The 22,899-nt window shown below is 33.3% G+C and overlaps 1 protein-coding gene across 1 annotated transcript; it reads left to right on the forward strand.

Annotated features, from left to right (window-relative positions):
* Positions 1 to 3,991: 3,991 nt before the first annotated feature.
* On the forward strand, positions 3,992 to 22,622 carry LOC109792684 (receptor-like protein 6). Its single transcript, XM_020352116.3, has 3 exons — positions 3,992 to 8,086; positions 8,194 to 8,250; positions 22,355 to 22,622. The coding sequence occupies exon 1, from the start codon at positions 4,766 to 4,768 to the stop codon at positions 8,072 to 8,074; it is 3,309 nt and encodes a 1,102-aa protein (XP_020207705.1). The 5' UTR covers positions 3,992 to 4,765; the 3' UTR covers positions 8,075 to 8,086; positions 8,194 to 8,250; positions 22,355 to 22,622.
* The last annotated feature ends 277 nt before the right edge of the window (positions 22,623 to 22,899 follow it).

Here is a 22,899-nt window from a genome sequence, read left to right on the forward strand (position 1 = left end):
TTAAAGTGGCCAAGATGGCTCGACATCCAAGGTGGCTCATTTTGAGTGAGAAATAGGTCATTCTGAGCACCCATTCATTCTTGCTTTAAATGAGGATTTGCTCACTTCTAGCGCCTATATTCCTTTGCCGTGAACAAAGGGTCTTGCTTGCACAAAGTGACCAAGATAGTTCACTTTGAGTAATAAAGGTTGATAGCTTTTTCTTTGAATCTTCAAACTAGCTTTCTTCCTTCTTGATTTTCCTTTTCCTATTTCTAAAACACTAAGAGAACCTCCAATGAGGGGTGCTTATTGTGTTGCTTAAAAATAAGCAACGGTGCTTACAAGAAACTCCCATTGGAGTGGTCCTACGTGGCAACTCAGTTGCTTAAATTTTTTTCACTGTTGCTTCTACAAGCAACGGTGCTTAGCACCGAGAAATTTGAAAGAGAGAAATTTGATTGGTCCTCTTGGATCCGGGTGGAATATGAACAAAAGTTTTGAAAATAAAAAAAAAAGATAAAACATCATTCACCTCTTCAACCTCCGTCCGGGGAGGGTTGTTGACGTCGGCCGCCTCCGCACGGCCCGTCCCCTCCGCGTGCGACCGCCTCCGCCTGGCCGTCCCCTCTGCACGTGACCCCTCCTCGCGGACGACCCCTCCGCGCGCGACCAGACCACTCTGTCTTGCGCGCGACTCCTTTCAACCAGACCCGCCGGCCAGCGAACGAACCCCTTCGCCCGCGAACCCCCTCTGCCCGCGTGAACCCCTCCCCCCGCGAAACCCGCTGGCGCGCGAATCCCTCCGGCCGCGAACCCCTCTGCCTGCGTGAACCCCTCACGCCGCAAACCACTCTGCTCGCAACCTCTCCGTCCGCGAGTGAAGAGAGTGAGTGAAGAGTGAGTGGAGAGTGAGTGGAGCGTGAGTGAAGAGTGAGTGATAAGTGAGACATTGAGAGACGTTGAGAGTGAAAGAGTGAAAAGTGAGACATTGAGATTTGAGAGATGTTGAGACGTGCATAAAATAAAAAAAAGACGTGGTGTAAAAAAATTATAATAAAGTGTAATGTGAGGTGTGAAAAAGTGTAGTATGAGTTGTAAAAAAATAGGGGTGCTTATAAGCAATTTTCATTAGAGCAAAAATTGTAAAAATATAGTATGAGTTGCTTATGAGTGACGTGACACAATGAGACTCATTTAAAGTGATGAGGAGTTACTTATAAGCAACTCTCATTGTAAATGCTCTAATAAAAACATTAAAAATACCTAAATTTTAAAGAATTCTATTAAAATAAGTCAAACTAATTTTTATTAATGACAATAACAAGACTATAAAACATGAAATATGCTATATAATTACCTAATTAAATAAAACATATACACATATTTGATAGTTATCATACATATATACATATACATATATATATATATATATTATTTTTTTTTATTTTTTTTTTGACAATTGGTTAATAGTGAGTATGAATTCATATAATATGTAACACCCTTCTATCTCAAAACGATTTCATATAATATTATTAAGAAAATATATTTTTTTTTCTTAGAATTGAAATAAAATAAAACTCTTTCGCATGTATGATAAAAAGGTTCACATGATGTCTAAAGTCACTATATAAAACTCCATCTATATTAAAAGAAAATGAAGGAATAAGTTCATAAAAATAGACACAAACCAACTTTACAAGTTTTCAATGAAAACAACTCTAAGCATAGTAAATAAAACTCAAAGTTCTCAACACAAATCATGAAGAAAAAAAACATAAACTAAACAGAACTATCTACTAGCCTTGATGTTTAATTTTGTTTACTTAAAATTAATTTAAAATTATAATTTTTTAAATGAGGATATGATTTGATGCTTTTATTTAGAAAATAAATAAGATAGCTCATTTATTCAGTCTCTCAATTCTTAAATTTTAAGGAATATTAATAATTTTCTTCCATATTAACAACTAAAACATGGTTACGTTCTTTGTGCAGTTGTTTGTTTGCTCAGTTCCACTTTGTACATTCTTTCTTTGCTAACTTCCACATTGAACATTACAATCTTTTTAATTACTTCCCCAATTTCTTAAAAGACCAGTAAAACTGACAACTGACTAAGTCCAAATGTTTTTAAATGACCATGACAATTTACTATAGGAAATACTGCTTTAACAGAAAAATGTTTCCTATAGTAAATTGTCATAATTAGTCACTTGCATGCAAGAGTCATGTCTCCACTAAAAAAAAATTCAAAATTCAAAAATTAAAAAAAAAAATTAAAAAAATGAGAAACGTCACTCTATTCAGAAATTTAGGTTAACATCCACCATTCAGCATCATTCAATTTTGTTGAGAATATTTCAAAATATTGGACTTAGACAGTTGTCATTTTTACGGGTTTTTTAAGTAATTGTGGAAGTAACAAGATTGTACTGTTAAAAGTCGAAGTTAGCAAAGAAAGAATGTACGAAGTGGAAGTTTCTATACAAAGTGGAAGTTAGCAAAGAAAGAATGTACAAAGTGGAAGTTTCTAAATAGAGGAAGTTAGCAAACAGTCAAATGTACAAAGAACGTAGCCATGTTTTAGTTGTTAATATGGAAGAAAATTATTAATTGAGAGATTGAATAAATTAGTTCTTATATATATATATATATATATATAAAAGCATCAAATCAATTCCTCATTTAAAAAATCGTAATTCCAATTAATTTTAAGCACACAAAATTAAACTTATTCTTGGAGTAATGACCGATTTACATATGTAACTATGCTAAAATGCTTAACATTATATATTGCCAATGCATTCGAGGAAGAAATTTTTAATCTTTTCATCATACTATTAATTAGATGTCAATATATATTGGATTATTATCTTCTATTTACATTTTTTAAAATTTATTTCTGAAAATTTCTATTACAATAAATAAATTAAGGGTTGCATTTGTCCCTTTCAATTTTTTTTTTGTGAATTTTGTCCTGATTATTTTTTTTCATATGAACTATGCTTCCTAATTTTTAGATTTTGACAATTTATATCCTCCATTATTGGATTGTCAAAATATTATTAAAGTATTAACATGATATATTTGACATAGATAAAATTAATGATGTATCATGTTTGATAAAGGATTAATTGCATTTTGTGCCTTCAAATTTTTTATTATTTTTTTTAGTGATTTTTTTTCATAAATTATTTTTCTTGTGATTTATACCCTAAAACCTTTTTTTATTTGTATCCTCCATCAATTATCTGTCAAAATTCAAAATATTAACTTAGACTATAAGCATGAAGATGCAATTAACGATAATTCACATGGAGATACACAAGTTAACAAAATAAAAAACTGATCCAGGATAATAAAAATAAAAGATAACATAAAACTACTATATAAGAATAAAGTTAGACAAAGATAATTATAATTTGTTCGATGAAATTGTATAATTAAAATTTTACTGATAATCTTACTGAATAAACTATTTTAAATTTTATACTAGTAATAAAATTCTCAAAAATTAATAAGAAAGAGAAAGAATTTAATAAGAAAGAGAAATGAGTTGGAGAAAAAATTTAATAAGAGAGAGAAATGATTTAGAGAATGAAATTAATGAGAGAGAGAAAATATTTTGTTTTCATTTAAAATTAAATTAAATTACTATAATATCCTTTGTACGAATTAACCAAATCAAAATAAATATGTGATTTTTTTGTCCTAAAAAATTGGTGTAGGTTGCTAACATAGTCCCACTAAAAAATAGGTGGGATTACATTAGCATTCCCCATATATATATATATATATATATATATATATATATATATATATATATATATATTATATTACTTTCGCATCAGTATCTTAAAGTTTACCGGTTTATTTCGATCGAGAATATCAACCTTTGAACATTTCTCTTCTGATTTCACAGACAATATATGAGTGGAAAAAAACTTCCATTTTGATCGGTATGCCGATTAAAGACTCAAAGTTGGAATTCAAAATAGTACTTAATTCAAACCATTTTATATTAGTATTGTAATTTAACAAACCAACGTTTTCTTCAGATACCCAAACAATTGTCATCATGAAAATATCAAATTGAGCTTAAATGGGTAACAAAATAAATTTTCATACCCATTTTTCTTTAAAAAGTAATTCTTAAAAAAATTGTAAAACCTAAATAAAATAAGTTATTACAATTAGAGAAACTTATAAATTAATACGACTTTTACAAAGTTATTTTTATAAAAAGAATTTAACAAGTAATTAAGATATTTTGAAAGGAAGAAAATAAAACTGTGTTAATACTTAATTAATTTCAGTAGTTAGATAAATATTTAAATATGTTTTTAACATAGTAATATAACTACTATATTAATTTAAAATCGTGGCATTAGCTTAGTAAGTGGTTTTGTTGAACGACATATATTGATTTAAAGTTAAATGATCTTAATAATTAAAAATCAATAATCAATAATCTGAATTTAAGTTTCTGATATATAATTGTGTTAAATATATGTAAATTGAATGGTCTTAAACCGACTCACACGTAGCATAGTTATACCTCTATGTGGTTTTGAAAAATAAAAAGTTGTATGACTTGAAAACATCGGCACCTAAAGACCGTTATGTAAATTTGGGGTTCTTTTGATTTCAGGGATATTTAATTGCGTGTTTGACTAATCCTATCAAAAGTACTAAATTTGTAGTCTATAAAAAGAGGAAAATGAAGTTTCAAATGATAAAATATCCTTTTGCCATCTTCCTAAGTCACTTCTTATAATTCAGTATGAGAAGACACATACTCTCTTGGCTTTTCTTGATTCTTTTGTGCTTAATAAACCATAATGCAACCAATGGCTATTTTGTTGGCCAAGAGTGTTCCACATTGCTCCATTTAAAAAATAGCCTAATATTCAACCCTACAATATCCAAAAAGCTTAGTCTTTGGAATCAAAGTGAAGATTGTTGCCAATGGCATGGGGTGACATGCAACGAGGGGTTGGTGGTAGCCCTTGATCTCAGTGAAGAGTCCATTTCAGGAGGACTTACAAATTCAAGTGTTCTTTTTAGCCTTCAATATCTACAAAGCTTGAATTTGGCTTTTAATAACTTACGTTCAGTGATTCCTTCAGAGCTATACAAGCTGAATAATTTGAGGTATTTGAACTTATCTAATGCTGGCTTTGAGGGGCAGATTCCACATGGGATTTCTCTCCTCAAAAGTTTGGCTACTCTTGATTTGTCTTCTTCATTTACCTCACATCACAGGCTAAAACTTCATGAGCCAAATATAGGAATGCTTTTACAAAACCTTACAAATATCACAGAATTACATCTAGATGGTGTGGCAATATCTACCAAAGGACAAGGATGGTGTCATGCTATTTCTTCATTGCACAAGCTACGTGTTTTGAGCATGTCATCATGTAATCTCTCTGGACCTATCGACTCTTCACTCGCAAGGCTTTTATCACTCACTGTTCTAAAATTGAGCCACAACAACATGACAAGCATAGTGCCCGGATTCTTTGTAAATTTCTCCAATTTAGTCACACTACAGCTCAGAAGTTGTGGCTTGAATGGTTCTTTTCCAAAAGACATCTTCCAAATACCAACATTGAAGATCCTTGACATCTCAGACAATAAAGATCTTGGGGGCTCTTTACCAAACTTCCAACCACATGGTTCTCTTCTTGAAATGAATCTTAGCTACACAAATTTCAAAGGAAGACTTCCAGGTGCTATTTCCAATTTGAAGCAATTATCTACAATTGATCTATCTTACTGTAAATTTAATGGGACACTTCCTAGTTCAATCACAGTTCTCACCCAACTTATTTATCTAGACTTGTCTTCCAATAACTTTACAGGCCCACTACCTTCTTTTAATATGTCTAAGAATCTCACATATTTGTCGCTTTTTCATAATCAGTTATCTGGGGTGTTACCATCTAGTCATTTTGAGGGTCTTAAAAATCTTGCCAGCATTGATTTAGGGTTTAACTTTTTTAGTGGAAGCCTCCCTTCATCTCTACTTAAACTCCCATATTTGAGAGAACTTAAACTTCCCTTTAACCAACTCGGTGGTTTTTTGGGTGAGTTTGTGATTACCTCTCCTTTGTTAGAGATGCTTGATTTGGGTAGCAATAATTTGCAAGGGCCTATTTCTGAGTCAATTTTTAATCATACAACACTTCGTGTCATTCAACTTAATTCAAACAAGCTTAATGGCACAATACAGTTGGACATGATTCGTAGGTTGAGTAATTTAACTACATTAAGCCTCTCGCACAACAATTTTTCAGTTGACATATACTCTATTGATGATCGTGACTTATCACCTTTTCCTAATCTAAGAAATCTAATGTTGGCATCTTGCAAGATGAGAGGAATCCCAAGTTTTGTGAGAAATTTATCCACATTACTTTATCTTGACCTAGCTGACAACGAGATTGAAGGGTCAATACCTCAATGGATTTGGCAACTTGAATATCTTGCTCACTTGAACCTTTCCAGAAATTTTTTGACAAATTTGGATGGTAGTGTTTGGAACTTCACTTCAAACCTTTTGCTTGTTGATCTTAGTTTCAATCAACTACAAGGGCCTTTTCCTTTCATTCCAACGTTTATTAATTTTTTGGATTTCTCTAACAACAAATTCAACTCTGTCATTCCACTAAACATTGGAAATAATGCCCCTTTCATAAAGTTGTTGTCTCTTTCAAACAACAATTTTCGGGGACACATCCATGAATCTTTTTGCAATGCTTCAAGTCTTCGCTTGCTAGATCTTTCCCATAATAACTTTGTTGGGACGATTCCCAAGTGTTTTGCTACCTTGAGTAGCACTCTAAGGGTGTTGAACTTTGGTGGAAATAAACTTCAAGGTTATATTCCTAATTCTCTAGCAACTTCATGTACTCTCAAGTTATTGGACCTGAATGATAACCTCTTGGATGGCCCCATCCCAAAATCTTTAGCCAATTGCCAGAAACTACAAGTCTTAAACCTTCGAAGAAATTCATTACTTGATGGATTTCCATGTTTCTTAAGTAGTATTTCCACCTTGAGAATAATGGATTTAAGGTTAAACAAACTTCATGGGTCAATTAGATGCCCAAGAAGTAGTGGTGATTGGAAAATGCTTCACATTGTTGATCTAGCCTCCAACAATTTCAGTGGTGCAATTCCAGGAGCATTATTAAATAGTTGGAAAGCAATGATGCGTGATAATGTTAATGTTGGACCAGAATTTGGCCACTTATTCATTGATCTCATTGATCACTATGATCCCAAGACTTACAAGGATATAATGTTGCATTTGGACAAAAATATTGTTGCAAAATTAACCAAACTTGTTACAAACATATCTCGCTCTATCCTTGACCAAGGATCCTCTGATGCTTATGTAGTGGATATTTCTCGGTATCAAAATTCAATTCTTATTACCAACAAAGGTCAACAAGTGAAGTTGGACAAAATCCAAAGGGCTTTCACTTATTTGGATATGTCAAGCAACCATTTTGAGGGTCCAATACCAAATGAGCTAATGCAATTCAAGGCAATGAATGCTCTAAACCTGTCAAATAATGCCCTCTCAGGTCACATCCCATCATCGATTGAAAATTTGAAGAATCTCGAGTCTTTAGATTTTTCAAACAATTCTTTCAATGGAGAAATTCCTACAAATCTTGCAAGTCTATCTTTCCTTGCATATTTGAATCTATCATATAATCACTTGGTGGGACAAATTCCCATAGGTACTCAAATTCAATCATTTGAAGCTGATTCCTTTGAAGGGAATAAGGAGTTATGTGGACCTCCATTGACCCATAATTGTAGCAATGGAGTGCTATCACCTGAAACACCCCATTCTCATATTAAGAGTTCAATTGATTGCAATTTTTTAAGTGCTGAGTTGGGATTTATTTTTGGTTTTGGAATTTTCATCCTGCCTCTTATTTTCTGGAGTAGTTGGAGGTTGTGGTATTCTAAACACATTGAAGAGATGCTTCACAAGATCATCCCACAACTTGATTTTGCGTATGAACATCATGGTGGAAAAAGATATAGAACTCTTAGGTGGAGCTACTGAAATCTAATTAAGGTAAAAGCTTTACTGATTTAGCTTCTACAATATGGAAATTTAATTAAACTCTTTATAATATTATATTTCAATTTGTACTCATAAATCTTTCTTTGTTTTCTAAGCAGTGTCAAAATAAGGATTATGTCCATTAATCAAGTTTAGCCCGGTGATAAAGCAAAGTAGTAAGTAATTTGAAAATTATTTTAATTGTTATTTCATAACACTTATAATTTATATCAAGTTGTATAACATATATGAAACTTATGTAAAAGTATATGTGTATCCATATATTCAATATATTGTAATCTTCAACAATTGAAATATATTGGGCAAGCTTTCAATTTTGAAGGCCAAAAACTCAAAAAAAACTTATTCTTGCTCAACAATTAATGTGTTTGTTGCTAAACGAGAATATGGGACCCCAAAGAACTCTTGAAGTTGCATTGGGCAACACAACCATCATCGAATGAGCTTGACTTGATGGTTGGTTTATACTACGAGCTCACTGAGTTAGGGATTTTGATTAAGTGAGTTGAGGTTAATTTTTTACCTAGGCCCAACTTTCTTAAGCACTCAACTAGAGAAGTTTCTTTTGGAAAGGGTTAGATCATAAACTTCTACTTACTCATTGAGTTGTAGCTCACTCAAAAATATGGTTACCTTATAAAATTTTGCTTCCCCAATGAGAATACTCTCTTTTCCCTAATTGCCTAGCGAGTTAGGGTTCATCTCATGAGAATCCTATTTTTTATAAAGGTTTTTTTAATATGAACTATGTTTGAAGTGTTGGGATAATTCTATTGACTCATGTTGTTTGAATAAGTTTATATTGATAAATGATGATATTGTATGATGCAATATATAAGATGAATGGTGTTAAACTATTATGTGTTGTTTATGATAATGTGTTGAAAAGTTGTTAGTTGATATTGATGGCATGTTTATAAGTTGTCAAAGTTGATAAAAAAAGAGCATGTGATTAAATTGGTCTAAGTTGTTGAGATGTGATGTGTTGATTGAGTTGTTAACTTGAGTTGATTGTGAATATTGTATGTTCTCTGAGTTGTTAAAGCATGTCAAGTTGATAAGTCGAGGTGATTATGTTGTATGCATTTCTTTTCCTTAGTTGAAAGTTGAACATAAAAACTAAAAGGAGAGTGAGTTGTTCTAAGTTGAAAGATCACATTATGTGGATCTAAGTTGTAGTGCTCTAAAAATCCGATGTTGAAAACCTTTCAATGATAGAGTTGGCTCATGAAATGAGAGTCTTTTTTTAAAAAAAAATTGTTTCCTCTAGGCTTTTAGGTTAAAGACGGTATAGGGCAAGATCGAGTCATACTTATTAAAAGTGGCCAATGAGTTGTATACAATATGGTGGACAGGTCAAGTCATACTTGTTAGAAGTGGCCAACAAGTAAGACATGAAATTAGGGGCCAAAATCCCTAATCGAGTGTTGGAGGGGTGCTCGATATCAAGAGGATAGACAACCAGCTAATTCCATTTAGAGCTAGATTGATGTAACACCCTCATTTTCACAGCTTATATGAAAGCCTAAAGCCTAATAAGGGTGATTTAGTAGCCCAGAACGAGTCATTCCCAAACTGGAACGGACCATTCCAAACTACTAAAAAGGCTTATAAATCCTAGTTGGGAACGGGCCGTTCCTAATTAGAACGGGGCGTTCCAAATCACCAAAAAGGCTTGTAACCCTAGTTGGGAACGAGCCGTTTTGGTTTAAGAATGGGTCGTTCCAAACATGGTCGTTATGGGTTAAAATGTAACCCCATAACGGACCATTCTAGTTTAAGAACGGGTCGTACTGGATGTGAATTTTACACATGACAAATGAGACCAGAACGGGTCGTTCCGACCACTCTTGGTGTTTATAAATAGCACACTCTAGCACTCCCAAAAGCACATTTTTCACTTCTAACTTCTTTTCCTTCTACACTCTCTGAAGACTGAGAGGAACCTAGAGGAGGAGACCAACCAGATCCTGCTTTAGTTTTAGCTACTGCTTATCAAGGTACGGGAGAAAGGGAATTATTTGTATGCAAAGTTATATGAGAGAATTGGGTAGATGAGGAATTCCGTAGGATTATGGGTAATTTTATAATTATTTTTGTTTGAGGAATCGATGATTACATTAGATTTTGCATGTATTGAGGATTAGGAATATGTAAATAACTTGTAAATTAAATGATGATTTGGGAGAGAAAACGAAATTGTAGAAAAGTTCCTGTGAGTTAGGTTTTGGAAAAATTGGGGGTTTTACTATTTGAGTTATGATCCTATTAAATTGGTGATTCAATCAGGTTTTATATTAATTTATAAATGTTATTATTATATTATTTGGTAAAAATTGATGATCTACATGTGGATTCATGATGAATTGCTTGAGGGGTATTTGAACCACTATTTTGTGTGGACTTATCTATTTTGTGTATGATGTGGAATTGAGTTATGGAATGTGGAGTGATGTCTTGGCATAAATGTATACATTATATCTACCGTTTTAGTATTGAATTAATAACATGATGTGGCGAATGGTATGTTATGACTTGATTGTTCAATTAATTATGATGTGAGTATGTTGACATGAAATGAGATGTTGTGTGGAATGTGAATGTGATGTGATTGTGATTCCTCACACTTATGTCGGGGGTGGCACGACCTTGGGCAAGAGATGCTATAGGGATGGCGTGACATTGGCATAGTGTAGGATGTGAGGTAATTAACACTTATATCAGGGGTGGCACGACCTTGGCAAGAGATGCTACAAGGGTGACGTGACCTTGGCATAGTGTGAGATGTGTGATTCCTCACACTTATGTCAGGGGTGGCACGACCTTGGGCAAGGGATGCTACAAGGGTGGCGTGACCTTGGCATAATGTTAATTGCAAGATTTGTGATGATTATGAATGAAATGTGATTGTGGTTCCTTACACTTATGTCGGAGGTGGAAAAACCTTGGGCAAGAGATGCTACAGGGGTGGCGTGACCTTGGCATAGTGTGGAATGTGTGATTCCTCACACTTATGTCAAGGGTGGCACGACCTTGGGCAAGAGATGCTACAGGGGTGCGTGACCTTGACATAGTGTTAATTGCAAGATTTGTGATGGATTGGTGTGATTGTGAATTGCGATGTGAAGATGATGCATGATTGATAGAATTAGGATATATAGAAATGCTTGTAAATATTTCATTATGTAATGAGTTATGATGAGGTTAGGTTGTGGCTTTTCCTTGTGTGCTTTACATATAGACGTTTTCTTTTCTCACTTTATAATTTGTGGATGTCTTAGGTGAGGAAGATCCGGCTATGAGTAGCATCTAGAATGCCAACAGTTGAATTGTGGGTATGCTCTGATATTGTGACATCGGGGTAGAGGATTTCTAGGATATGGATTTTTATGTGTAGTTGGAGTTGTACTTATTATTTTAAAAACAATTTGTAAACTCTTATATTTTATTTTCCAATTTTTATTTTTCAATTATTTTGGATATTAACAACAGTTAGCAAGATTTTATGTGAACCCTTTTTACAAATGTTAAAAAATTTATTTCCTTAGTTCATTTACATTATTACAATATATGTGTTGGGGTAGTAAGGGTGTCACAATTGATGCATATCAATATCGCGGTATGCTCACACCCTAGTTGTACTATACTTGACAGTTGTAGTGGGCTTTCTTAGTTTAAGCGGAGAAATCTAATAAATCATTCCGAGTTGTTCATGTCTAACATGCCTACTAAGTTGATATTATGATCGAAAGAAGATAGGTCATTGTGTTGTAGGTTTCGTAGGGTTAAGTGACTTAAATTGCTCACTATGTTGTAGGAAATCTCTAATGTTGAAAATGTGTGACAACACATTGTATTGTTGTTGAGTTGTATATTAAGATACTAAGTTTTATATACGTGTTATTCAAGTTGTTGAGTTGTGTATGTGTTTTTCAAATTTGTTGAGTTAAATATGATATATTTTTGAGTAGAAAGTTGGTATATTTACTGGGTTAAACTTGAGTTGCGGTGTTGTTTGGTGTTGATATTATGATGTTTTAGTTGATATTGATATATGTTGTGAAATTGTTCATGTTGATAAAGTTAGATTTTAGCTTTTATGTTATGATGTTTCTTTTATACAAGTTTAGCTTTATTTTTCTTGTGTTTGACTATGATAATCAAACTTTGTATGAGAGTTCATTATGATTAGCACGAGGGCAAGATTGGATGTGTTGGATGGTTGAATTGGTGGTGGCCATTTTGGCGGGAGCTATTTTGATACATTTTGTTCTTAGAGTTGTTTGATTGACACCTAGGATTTATGTTTTTAGTTCTTGTAGCGGTTATATTTGTTTATGTTTGTATATATATAGGGATGATTGTAACTTCATAGGGACTAGATATTTTCCGCATTATGGGTAGGAACTGTTTTAAGGTTTTCAGTACCTTTTTATATGATTGATGTTGAATGAATATATATGGATTGTTTGCATATGAATCTTAGGCTAGTTGATGATTATGTTTTCTACTACAATGTTTAGTTGTTGTGTTGTGCCAAGTGTAACAACCTGTCGATAGAGCTGTCAAAGTCGAGCACCTGACCTAGCCCAAAATGGGTTGGGTAATAGGGGGGTCAACCTAACTCGACTCACCTTCTGGTGAGCCTAGAGAAAATCAAGTTGGCTTAGCCCATCATAGATTAACGGGTTAAATAAGTTGACTCACTTGAATTAAAAAGAAAATAACAAAAAAAATATTAAACTTTATAATAAAAAAAGAGTTATTATAATCTTATATCTTACAATTACAACTATGTTAACAAAATGACAAAAGAATGTCAAAAAATAAGCATTAACTTCAACCAACTTATAATATCAAAGTAGTTGCATAAAAGATTAAAAAAAATATATAAAATTGACACTAATTATCATAAACTAACATTTAGAATGAAAAAAATTAAAAGTAAAATAGGTAGGCCAACTTGTGGACAACCCAACTCCTTGTGGGTTGATCCGTGGTGAGTTGGTTTGTGATACCTTCTACTGTGAATGCATAAAATAATAATTATAAAAAAAATTATTGTAGTTGAATAACTTCAAACAAAGATAAAGAGTATTACATTCAAAATTCAAATAAATTAAACCAACGCCTAGCTATTACAACTTTAAGGAAAGTACATTTTAAGGAAAGTAAACTAAAATTCCTAAAACAGAAAACATGAAACACAATTCAATATCCCCGGTATCACAAGTATCAAAGTTCTCCCTTCAATCAACTAGACTCCTCCGAAAAGGAAGCCTCATACGACCACATATAAACATTCACAAGGAAAAATAGGGGAGTGAGAACATATCTCACTTCGACTACTAGTGTATAATAATTTCAACTTAGTTTATATCTCATTCCATCATGATATCAATCAAAATAAAATTTAAACACAAGCAAATACATAGACTAGACTTTTCTAATCTATATGCATGTGGTGCTAATAACAACATTTTTCCCTACCTGAAGGATGAGTAGTCTAGGAGTACATGATGGATCAAGCCATCACGACACTCTCAATAGAAGGATATACTACTAAGGTCTCATTGAGATAATTAAGTTACACAAGATACGTCACATGCACACAATGGGTGAGATTGGGGGCTTTCTCAACCAAACTATCCCCAAGCTTTTACACAAAGGGATCTTCCTTAGCGGTGTATCCCACATTATAACTATTGCAAAACACAAATGCACAAGATGCATGACATTCAAAACTCAATGTATTACTACACAAACACTTACCACATATTATTCATAACACATCACGCTTTATCACTTATCACTTCACAATTCATCGCTTATCATAATCACTTATATACACAAATCACTTGCACATACATATATATACGAAGTAGGTTCTGAAAAAGAATCGCACCCAAGAGACATACCCTACGACTCGACACGTGCAAAGCTGCAAGCCTTTGGAAGGAAATCATGCTTAGCGTGATCCTTCCCACGCCTGGCAAGACCAAGCCGACACCCAACTTGGTTGAGGCCATGAACATTCTAGTTTACCCACACTCGACGAGACCGAGTTGTTGCTTGACATGGTATTAGTAAAACTTAATCTGCATAATTCATAATTTTTTTTCAAATGTATGGCTTTTATGACTTCTATGGTTTCAATCTGTTAAAGAGGTTTCCATAGTCTAATTAATCGACATTTTAGTCATGCAATTTACAATTATTATGAATTAACTCTAATCTAAGGGTTTAGGTACATCCTTAGGGTTCCCTCAAGAACCCACAGATACTCATAGGTTCATGATTACGTACAATTCTTATAACCAACAGATCATAATAAATGCATCTATCATATACAAAACATTCAATTTCATACAGGTTCACAAAAAGGATCGGGTTTAATCCCTCTCTAACATACATACACACATCCTAGGGATTGAGGGCCAATCCCGCTATCCAACAGTTACCCTACACATCGGAGCAAGGTTTTCACTCCCCCTTTACCTTGATCAACACTAGCTTCAAGATTCTACACTCCGAGTTCCTCTCTGATTGCCTCTAATTCACTTCCTTCTTCAAATCACAATGTACAGTTAGATTGCATGTGAGGCAGACCTAACATTACTAATGTATTTAAACAACCTTAACTCTCACTCACACGTGTAATCCATTAGTGAAAAGACCAACTAACTAACCTCACATATTTGAATTTAAAAAGATAATTAATAAATAGCACCTTATCAAATCATTTGAAATAGTTTAAACCCCAATTAATTATTTAAAAAGTCTTTTATTAACCTATTTGGAAAAGGTGGGATGTTACATTGTATGTAAGTAGGTTGTACCAAATTTTTCTTATAATTGAAATGAGTTAAAAAAAATTGGCCTAACCTAGCTCAAACTCATGGTGGGTTGGTTGGCTCACAAGTTCTAACTCATTTTGACGACTCTACCTCTGTCAGGTCATTATAATGGGGGAAATCATCTAACAATGAAACATATATAAGCACTGACAAAAATATACTATGCCAATGGATGCTTTCTATCATGAAAATCACTTGTGAATATACAAATTTTAGTAGTTAATAAAATAAAAATGGTCCAATTATATCTATTGTCCAATCTAAAAAAAAATGAAATTAACATCTCTCAAAGACTTAGACTTAACTTGTTATACTTTCACATAAACTAATTTAATACATAAAAAAATTTGGAGTAATAAAAGCAAATTTGGAAAATCTTATAGGAACTAAAAGTAACTTTTTGATTGTCATGTGTATTTTTGCTTGTCACGTAGGATAACATCACTCATAGTTAAAAAAGAGGTCGATCTTAAAATATTATAATTATAAAGGAAATAATTTAATAAAAAAATTGAAGAACCAAAAATAAATTTAATAAAGAGACTAAAGGTAATTTTTATTCTAACTATTATATAGACAAAAAAAATACGATATAACCTAATTTATAATAATAAATAAAGATAATACTTTCTCTCCCACCTATTTTTGGTCTTCATTTCTAATGAAAGTATTTTATCCTTCATAACTTCCTTAAAAAATAAACCAATTTCTTTTTTATATCTAAACTTTTATTATTACATTTAAATTTTTTAATCTCTTAAGTCACTACAAATTACATTTTATACAAATAAAAACTTTTTCTTTACTCACATATTACCTTTTTTCTATTCCTCTCTTCTTATCTCATACTATAAATAATACATAATTACTTTTGAAGTTTTGGGTTTTTTTTAATAAAAAATAAAGACTTAAATATGTTCAAACTACCTCTAATTAAATCGGTTTTCAGATTACTATCTATTAATTTTTTTTTTGTTTTAAACACCTGTCTAATTTTTTTTCAATTTAGTACCTGACGTTTGTAACACCCCAAATTTTTCTACTAATACTACGAATAATTATTATTTATTTTTGTATTTATGAAGATTATTTCCTTATAACTATTTTGATTAATTAAATGGGTTTGATTGAAATTTTAAAGGTTTTTAATAAAAATCATTTATGAAAATTATTTTTATAATATAATTATTATTTTAAGAAAATCATGATTTAAATTGTATTGATATTTTATTTTTAATTTGATATATATATATATATATGTGTGTGTGTGTGTGTGTGTGTGTGTGTAAGTGTGTTATTTATTTATTTATTTATTTATTAGTAAATATGGATTTTCATAACCCCGGAATGGGTCGTTCCACTTTGGAAACGGGCCGTTCCAACTCAAGCTGCATGGGTAAAATTTCAACCCAGAACAGGCCATTCCACTTTGGGAACGGGTCGTTCCAACTCGAGCTGCATGGGTAAAATTTCAACCCTGAACGGGCCATTCCACTTTGGGAACGGGCCGTTCCGAATGTGATTTTAAAGAACAATGTATTGACTCAGAACGGGTCATTCTCGTTTTGGAACGGCCCGTTCTGGGAGAGGCTTTTGTACATGTACTATGTGCCCAGAATGGCCCGTTCCGGATTCAGAACGGGCCGTTCTGGCCAAATCCTGATGCTATAAATGCGTTCCGGCACTCCAGAAAAATGCATTTTTTTTCACTTTTGACCTTTTTCTTCGACACTTTCTGGAGACCAAGGGGAACCCGGAGGAGGAGATCCTGCTTCAGTTTTAACCCCTGTTTATCGAGGTAAGGGGAGAGTGAGAAACCTCGCTTTGGGTGTGGGAATATCTGTTGGGTAGTGGGATTGGCCCCCAATCCTGTGTTTGTTATATTTTTTTGTATGCTTATGTATGAGAGGTTTTCCCCAATTGTATCTGTTTTGCCTATTATTTTTTTATATGTAATTAATTGTATGAATTGAGATCTCTATGGGTTCCTATGGGAAACTCTAAGGGAATGCATTGATAATTGTAAGAGGCAAATTTTAAATGTTTTCTGTTTTACCTTCTGAGTTTTCTATTAAGTTTCTTGATATTTGCTGAGTGTAAATATGTGTCTAATTTTGAAAATAGACAAGTTTTGAAATGAATTAGAGTGCTATGTGGCTTCTTGTGGGAACCCTATGAGAAACAGACATATTTCTAATATTTTATGTTTTACCTATTGATTGTTCTGTTGTATTCCTTGTTGTATGAGATGTATGAATATATGTTTACTTTCACAAATAGATGAATTTTGATATGAATAAAAGTGCTATGTGAAAATTATGAATATGATGTGATAATGCGAATGTCATGATGAAATGTGATGATGAAATGTAATGAGGAGATGTGATGATGAGATGTGTTGAGACATGATAATGTGATATGGGAATGAGACATAAAAATGTGATATGAGAAAAGCATGGAGTCTTAATTGACATGCATCATATGCATAAATGTTTTTGAGGGTACGATATGGAATACACCGCCAGAGAAGGCCTCCTAGTGTAAAAGCTTTGGGGATTAGTCCTTGGGAATAGCTCGGTTTGGAAGTCCCAATCTCGCCCATTGTGTGCATGGGATGTATCTTGCGCGGCTTAGCTATCCCGACGAGACTCTGGTAGTATGTCCTTCTAGTGAGAGTGCGCAGAGGGTGTGACCCGGCATGTACTCCTAAACTACTCTTCGTGTATTGCTAGCGACAATATGCCATGTAATGTTTTACTGGCGCCACATGCATGATAATATGTAGTTCGTGTCCATACTTATGCATTTTTAATGTTACATGATAAAGTGATGGTTTATGTCTTGGATGAGTGTGATGTTAATATTAATTTATTTATGTTATACTTGTTTTGTTTGTGTTTGGCTATCCGGCGTATATTTCTACACCGTGAGCTAGAGTGAGATGTTTCTCACTCCCTTTTCTCGTGTTGTTTTGTTTTGACTGTTATACAGGTGATTATCAGCGCGAGGCTGAAGATGTTGGTGATGAAGCTTAGGCTTCTATGTTAGGTTTTGCTCTGATAGGACATGTGACATCGGGACATAGATAGGATTAGTTTAAGATGTTCTTATTAAATTATTTTGGAAAATTTAGTTTTATTTCTTTGTAATTTTACCGACATGTTATTTGGATTAAGTTTATGAATGTGAACTCTTTACCCTTACGTGGTTGGAAATTTGATTTTTAATGATGAAAAATTTTATTTTTTTATAATTACTATATATGTATGTTGGGGTAGAGGGTGTCACATTAAATGGTATCAGAGCAGGTCGATCCAATCGACCGTTTGTGTTATGTGCTTATCACGACTCTGTTGTGTACTCTGACTGTGTCTTGTTTGTTGTGTACTATGATGATGTTTTGCTTTAATGATGATGATGTTCTTCTTGTGTTGATATTGTTGAGTTTGATATTGTTAAGTTATTTTGTAATTAGAGGAATGATAGTCATGATAGTGTTAGCTAATACCATTATGACCGCTCTTCTTCATTCTTATGATTGCTTATTTGTTTGATACTTCTTGCTTACGTAAGAAGTAGTGGTTGAGTGATATCGCTTGTGTTGCAAACATATGTGCGAGTAGTGGTAGACGAGATATTGTGCTAATATTTTAGGAACTATTGAGACCTTAGATTTGGGTAAGAGATTGATTTTTTTTTAGTGTATTAAGAGTTTACGATTGGTGGAATTTTTGAAAGCTATAGTTGTAGCGATTGAATCCAAGGATGATGTATGTTGAGAATTAGAGTTTTGGTATTCTTAAGGAGAGATTGAAGTGTTGATGATTTCTAGAGTTTGATGGTTGTATGTTGACCTTTTATGGTTTAGGTAGCATGTGAAATTTATTTTCTAAGCCTTTTGTACTGAATATGTGAGTTGTTTTGGTTTAGGATTGTAGTGGAAAGCTTGAATATGAAGTTGAGGCATGAGTTTGGAAGGGTTGAGGTATTTTTGTGGGCTTAGATATATTGATATACTATTGCTGTTTGGTGTAGAGGATATTTTCGCTGCAATTTTGTTGTGCCAGTATGAGTACCATATTGACAGATTTAGATTTTATGATCTTCAGAAAAGTTGTTTCCTTGGACGTTATCTTTCCAATGGAACTAGAATCATGTAAAACGAAGATCTAGAACTCCAATTATAGATACTTTGGTGATCAAAGGTCTAGCTGCAAGCGCTGAATATATCTACTGCGGTTTTTGAAATTCTTAGCTAAGAAGATGATCTTTTTAGAATCTTATGTCTTCGTAGGAGTTGTAGCTTATTCTCTTAGCTTTCTTTTGGGATAGGTTTGAGATCATTTGGATGAGTATAAATCTCTAGATATCATTTTCTTTGATCGTTGTTGAAGGGATATGTATGGTGTCATGGTATTTTTGAATCGCTAGGCAATGCAAGGATAAGAATTGATTTTGTTAAGATGTTTTGGGGTGTTTTCATGTGGATTGAGAGGTTGTTTAAGGTTGTAGATGCTATGTGGTAAAGGTTGTTCATGTACATGCTTATGGATGGTATATTTGAAGGTTTAAAGTAGGTATTCTAATATGATTTAATATACATGTATGTTGATATGTGGATAGATGACCTTAGGGATCAATTGGTGAATGTCGTGTGGTTAGTGAGATTGATCTTAGGGTGTGATATGATCATATTGTAGTTGAGGGTGGAGATATATCCAAGACGGTTGTATGTTAAGTTATCTAAGTATTACTATTTTATTTTATCTTATTTTATTTTATTTTATTATTATTTTTTTATTGTATGAGATAAGTTTTCTAGTTCCTGTAAATTCTAGTTGAGGTAAACATGGATCTGTCTCATGTAGAAGTTGTGTTTAAGTGGGGAGATATCTAAGCCAGTTAGTGGGGATAAGAGTTTTATGAGGTTAGCTTATTATTATTGGAGTTTATTGAAGGAATTTCTAAGATAGCATTGCCCTTAACTACATTCACTAGGAGGAGTATTATCTTTATGTGGGATAGTAAGTATGAGAGTAGTTCCAACTCTTAAGGCAAGATTGACTAGTGTTAATATTATTGGATTTTAGTAAGCCATTTGTGGTATATAGTAGTACTTATAAGATGAATTTGGATGCATTGTTGATGCAAGAAGGAAAGGTAGTAACTTATGTTTCTAGGCAATTGAAAATTCATGAGAGGAACTACCTTATCTATGAGTTAGTGGTTATGATATTACATTAAGATTTGGAGACACTACTTATATGATTCTAAGCTTGAGGTATTTAGCGATTGTTAGAGTCTTAAATATCTTTTGACCAAAGGAGATAGTTGGAATTTCTTAAGGACTAGGATTTTAATCTCAGTTGCTATCTAGGTAAAGGCAATGTGGTGATAGATGCCTTGAGTAGGATGATCTTTCATCTATCGGTTTGATGATTTAAAGGTTAAATTTGATTGAAGAGATTAGATATTTAAGCTTGATTTGTGAGCTTACCCTTAGAAGCATTGAATTGAGTATGTCGAAGGTGACTAGTGAATTAATGGATGAGATTAGAGGAGCCTAAGAGTTAGATCCTTTCTTAGTGAACCAAGTGGAGAGGATTGGTAAGGGTATAGATAACCCTTTTCGAGTGGAAGTTGATGGTGTTTTGTGGTTTCAGGATAGAATCAATGTGTCTAATAATCCCGAATTAAGGAAGATGATCTTAGAAGAAGGCAATAAGAGTACTCTTAGTATTCACTTAGGAGCTATTAGGTGGATTAGGACCTTAGGAGGATGTATGAGAGTGGCATAGCGGAAGTGTGGTGGTCTAAGGTGAAGAGAGGAGTAGAGGAAGTTGTGAACTCGTGTGTAGTATTCCAAAAGTCTAAGGTGGAACATAGAAAGTCTAATGCAAGAGACATATCCATTTTTATTTGCTTCAGGTAATTTTGGGGACGAAATTTTTTAAAAGGAGGGGAGAATTGTAACACCCCAAATTTTTCTACTAATACTACGAATAATTATTATTTATTTTTGTATTTATGAAGATTATTTCCTTATAACTATTTTAATTAATTAAATGAGTTTGATTGAATTTTTAAAGGTTTTTAATAATAATCATTTATGAAAATTATTTTTATAATATTATTAATTATGATATTTTGTTATAATTATTATTTGAAGAAAATCATGTTTTAAATTGTATTGATATTTTATTTTTAATTTGATATATATATATATATATATATATATGTGTGTGTGTGTGTGTGTGTGTGTGTGTGTGTGTGTGTTATTTATTTATTTATTAGTAAATATGGATTTTCATAGCCCCGAAACGAGCCGTTCCACTTTGGGAACGGGCCGTTCCGGATGTGGTTTTAAAGAACAATGTATTGACTCAGAACGGGCCATTCTGGTTTTGGAACGGAACGTTCTGGGAGAGACTTTTGTACATGTACTATGTGCCCAGAACGGGCCGTTCTGGCCAAATCCTGATGCCTATAAATGCGTTCCGGCACTCCAGAAAAACATATTTTTTCACTTTTGAGCTTTTTCTTCTACACTTTCTGGAGACCAAGGGGAACCCAGAGGAGGAGATCCTGCTTCAGTTTCAACCCCTATTTATCGAGTTAAGGGGGGAGTGAGAAACCTCGCTTTGGGTGTGGGAATATCTGTTGGGTAGTGGGATTGGCCCCCAATCCTGTGTTTGTTATATTTTTTTGTATGCTTATGTATGAGGGATTTTCCCCAATTGTATCTGTTTTGCCTATTGTTTTTTTATATGTAATTAATTGTATGAATTAAGATCTCTATGGGTTCCTATGGGAAACCCTAAGGGAATGCATTGATAATTGTAAGAGGCAAATTTTAAATGTTTTCTGTTTTACCTTCTGAGTTTTCTGTTATGTTTCTTGATATTTGCTGAGTGTAAATATGGAATACACCGCTAGAGAAGGCCCCGTAGTGTAAAAGCTTTGGGGATTAGTCCTTGGGGATAGTTCGGTTTGGAAGTCCCAGTCTCGCCGATTGTGTGCATGGGATGTATCTTGTGCGGCTTAGCTATCCCGACGAGACTCTGGTAGTATGTCCTTCTAGTGAGAGTGCGCAGAGGGTGTGACCCGACATGTACTCCTAAACTACTCTTCGTGTATTGCTAGCGACAATATGCCATGTGATGTTTTACTGGCGCCACATGCATGATAATATGTAGTTCGTGTCCATACTTATGCATTTTTAATGTTACATGATAAAGTGATGGTTTATGTCTTGGATGAGTGTGATGTTAATATTAATTTATTTATGTTATACTTGTTTTGTTTGTGTTTGGCTATCCGGCGTATATTTCTACACCGTGAGCCAGAGTGAGATGTTTCTCACTCCCTTTTCTCGTGTTGTTTTGTTTTGACTGTTATACAGGTGATCATCAGCGTGAGGCTGAAAATGTTGGTGATGAAGCTTAGGCTTCTATGTTGGGTTTTTCTCTGATAGGACATGTGACATCGGGACATAGATAAGATTAGTTTAAGATGTTCTTATTAAATTATTTTGGAAAATTTAGTTTTATTTCTTTGTAATTTTACCGACATGTTATTTGGATTAAGTTTATGAATGTGAACTCTTTACCCTTACGTGGTTGGAAATGTGATTTTTAATGATAAAAATTTTATTTTATTTTATAATTACTGTATATGTATGTTGGGGTAGAGGGTGTCACAACGTTAGTCCCCCTTTATTAAGTGATGACGTGGCTGATGGACTGCCATGTCATCACCCAACAATGTCTGCCACATAATCTAAAAAACTATCAGTTGGACATTTAGATGACATGGCAAACACTGTTGGGTGATGACATGACAGTTTGTCAGCCACGTCATCACATAATAGAGTGAGACCAACGTCAAGTACTAAATTAAAAAGAAAATAGTCAAGTATTTAAAAACAAAACTTTTTTTAATAGGTAA

Source organism: Cajanus cajan, chromosome 10 (genome assembly GCF_000230855.2).
Source record: "Cajanus cajan strain Asha chromosome 10, NIPB_CcT2T_4, whole genome shotgun sequence".
NCBI classification, from domain to species: Eukaryota; Viridiplantae; Streptophyta; class Magnoliopsida; order Fabales; family Fabaceae; genus Cajanus; species Cajanus cajan.

Excerpts from the sequence above, each read along its gene's own strand:
- LOC109792684 (XM_020352116.3), top strand. The coding sequence starts at position 4,766 with ATGAGAAGACACATACTCTCTTGGCTTTTCTTGATTCTTTTGTGCTTA.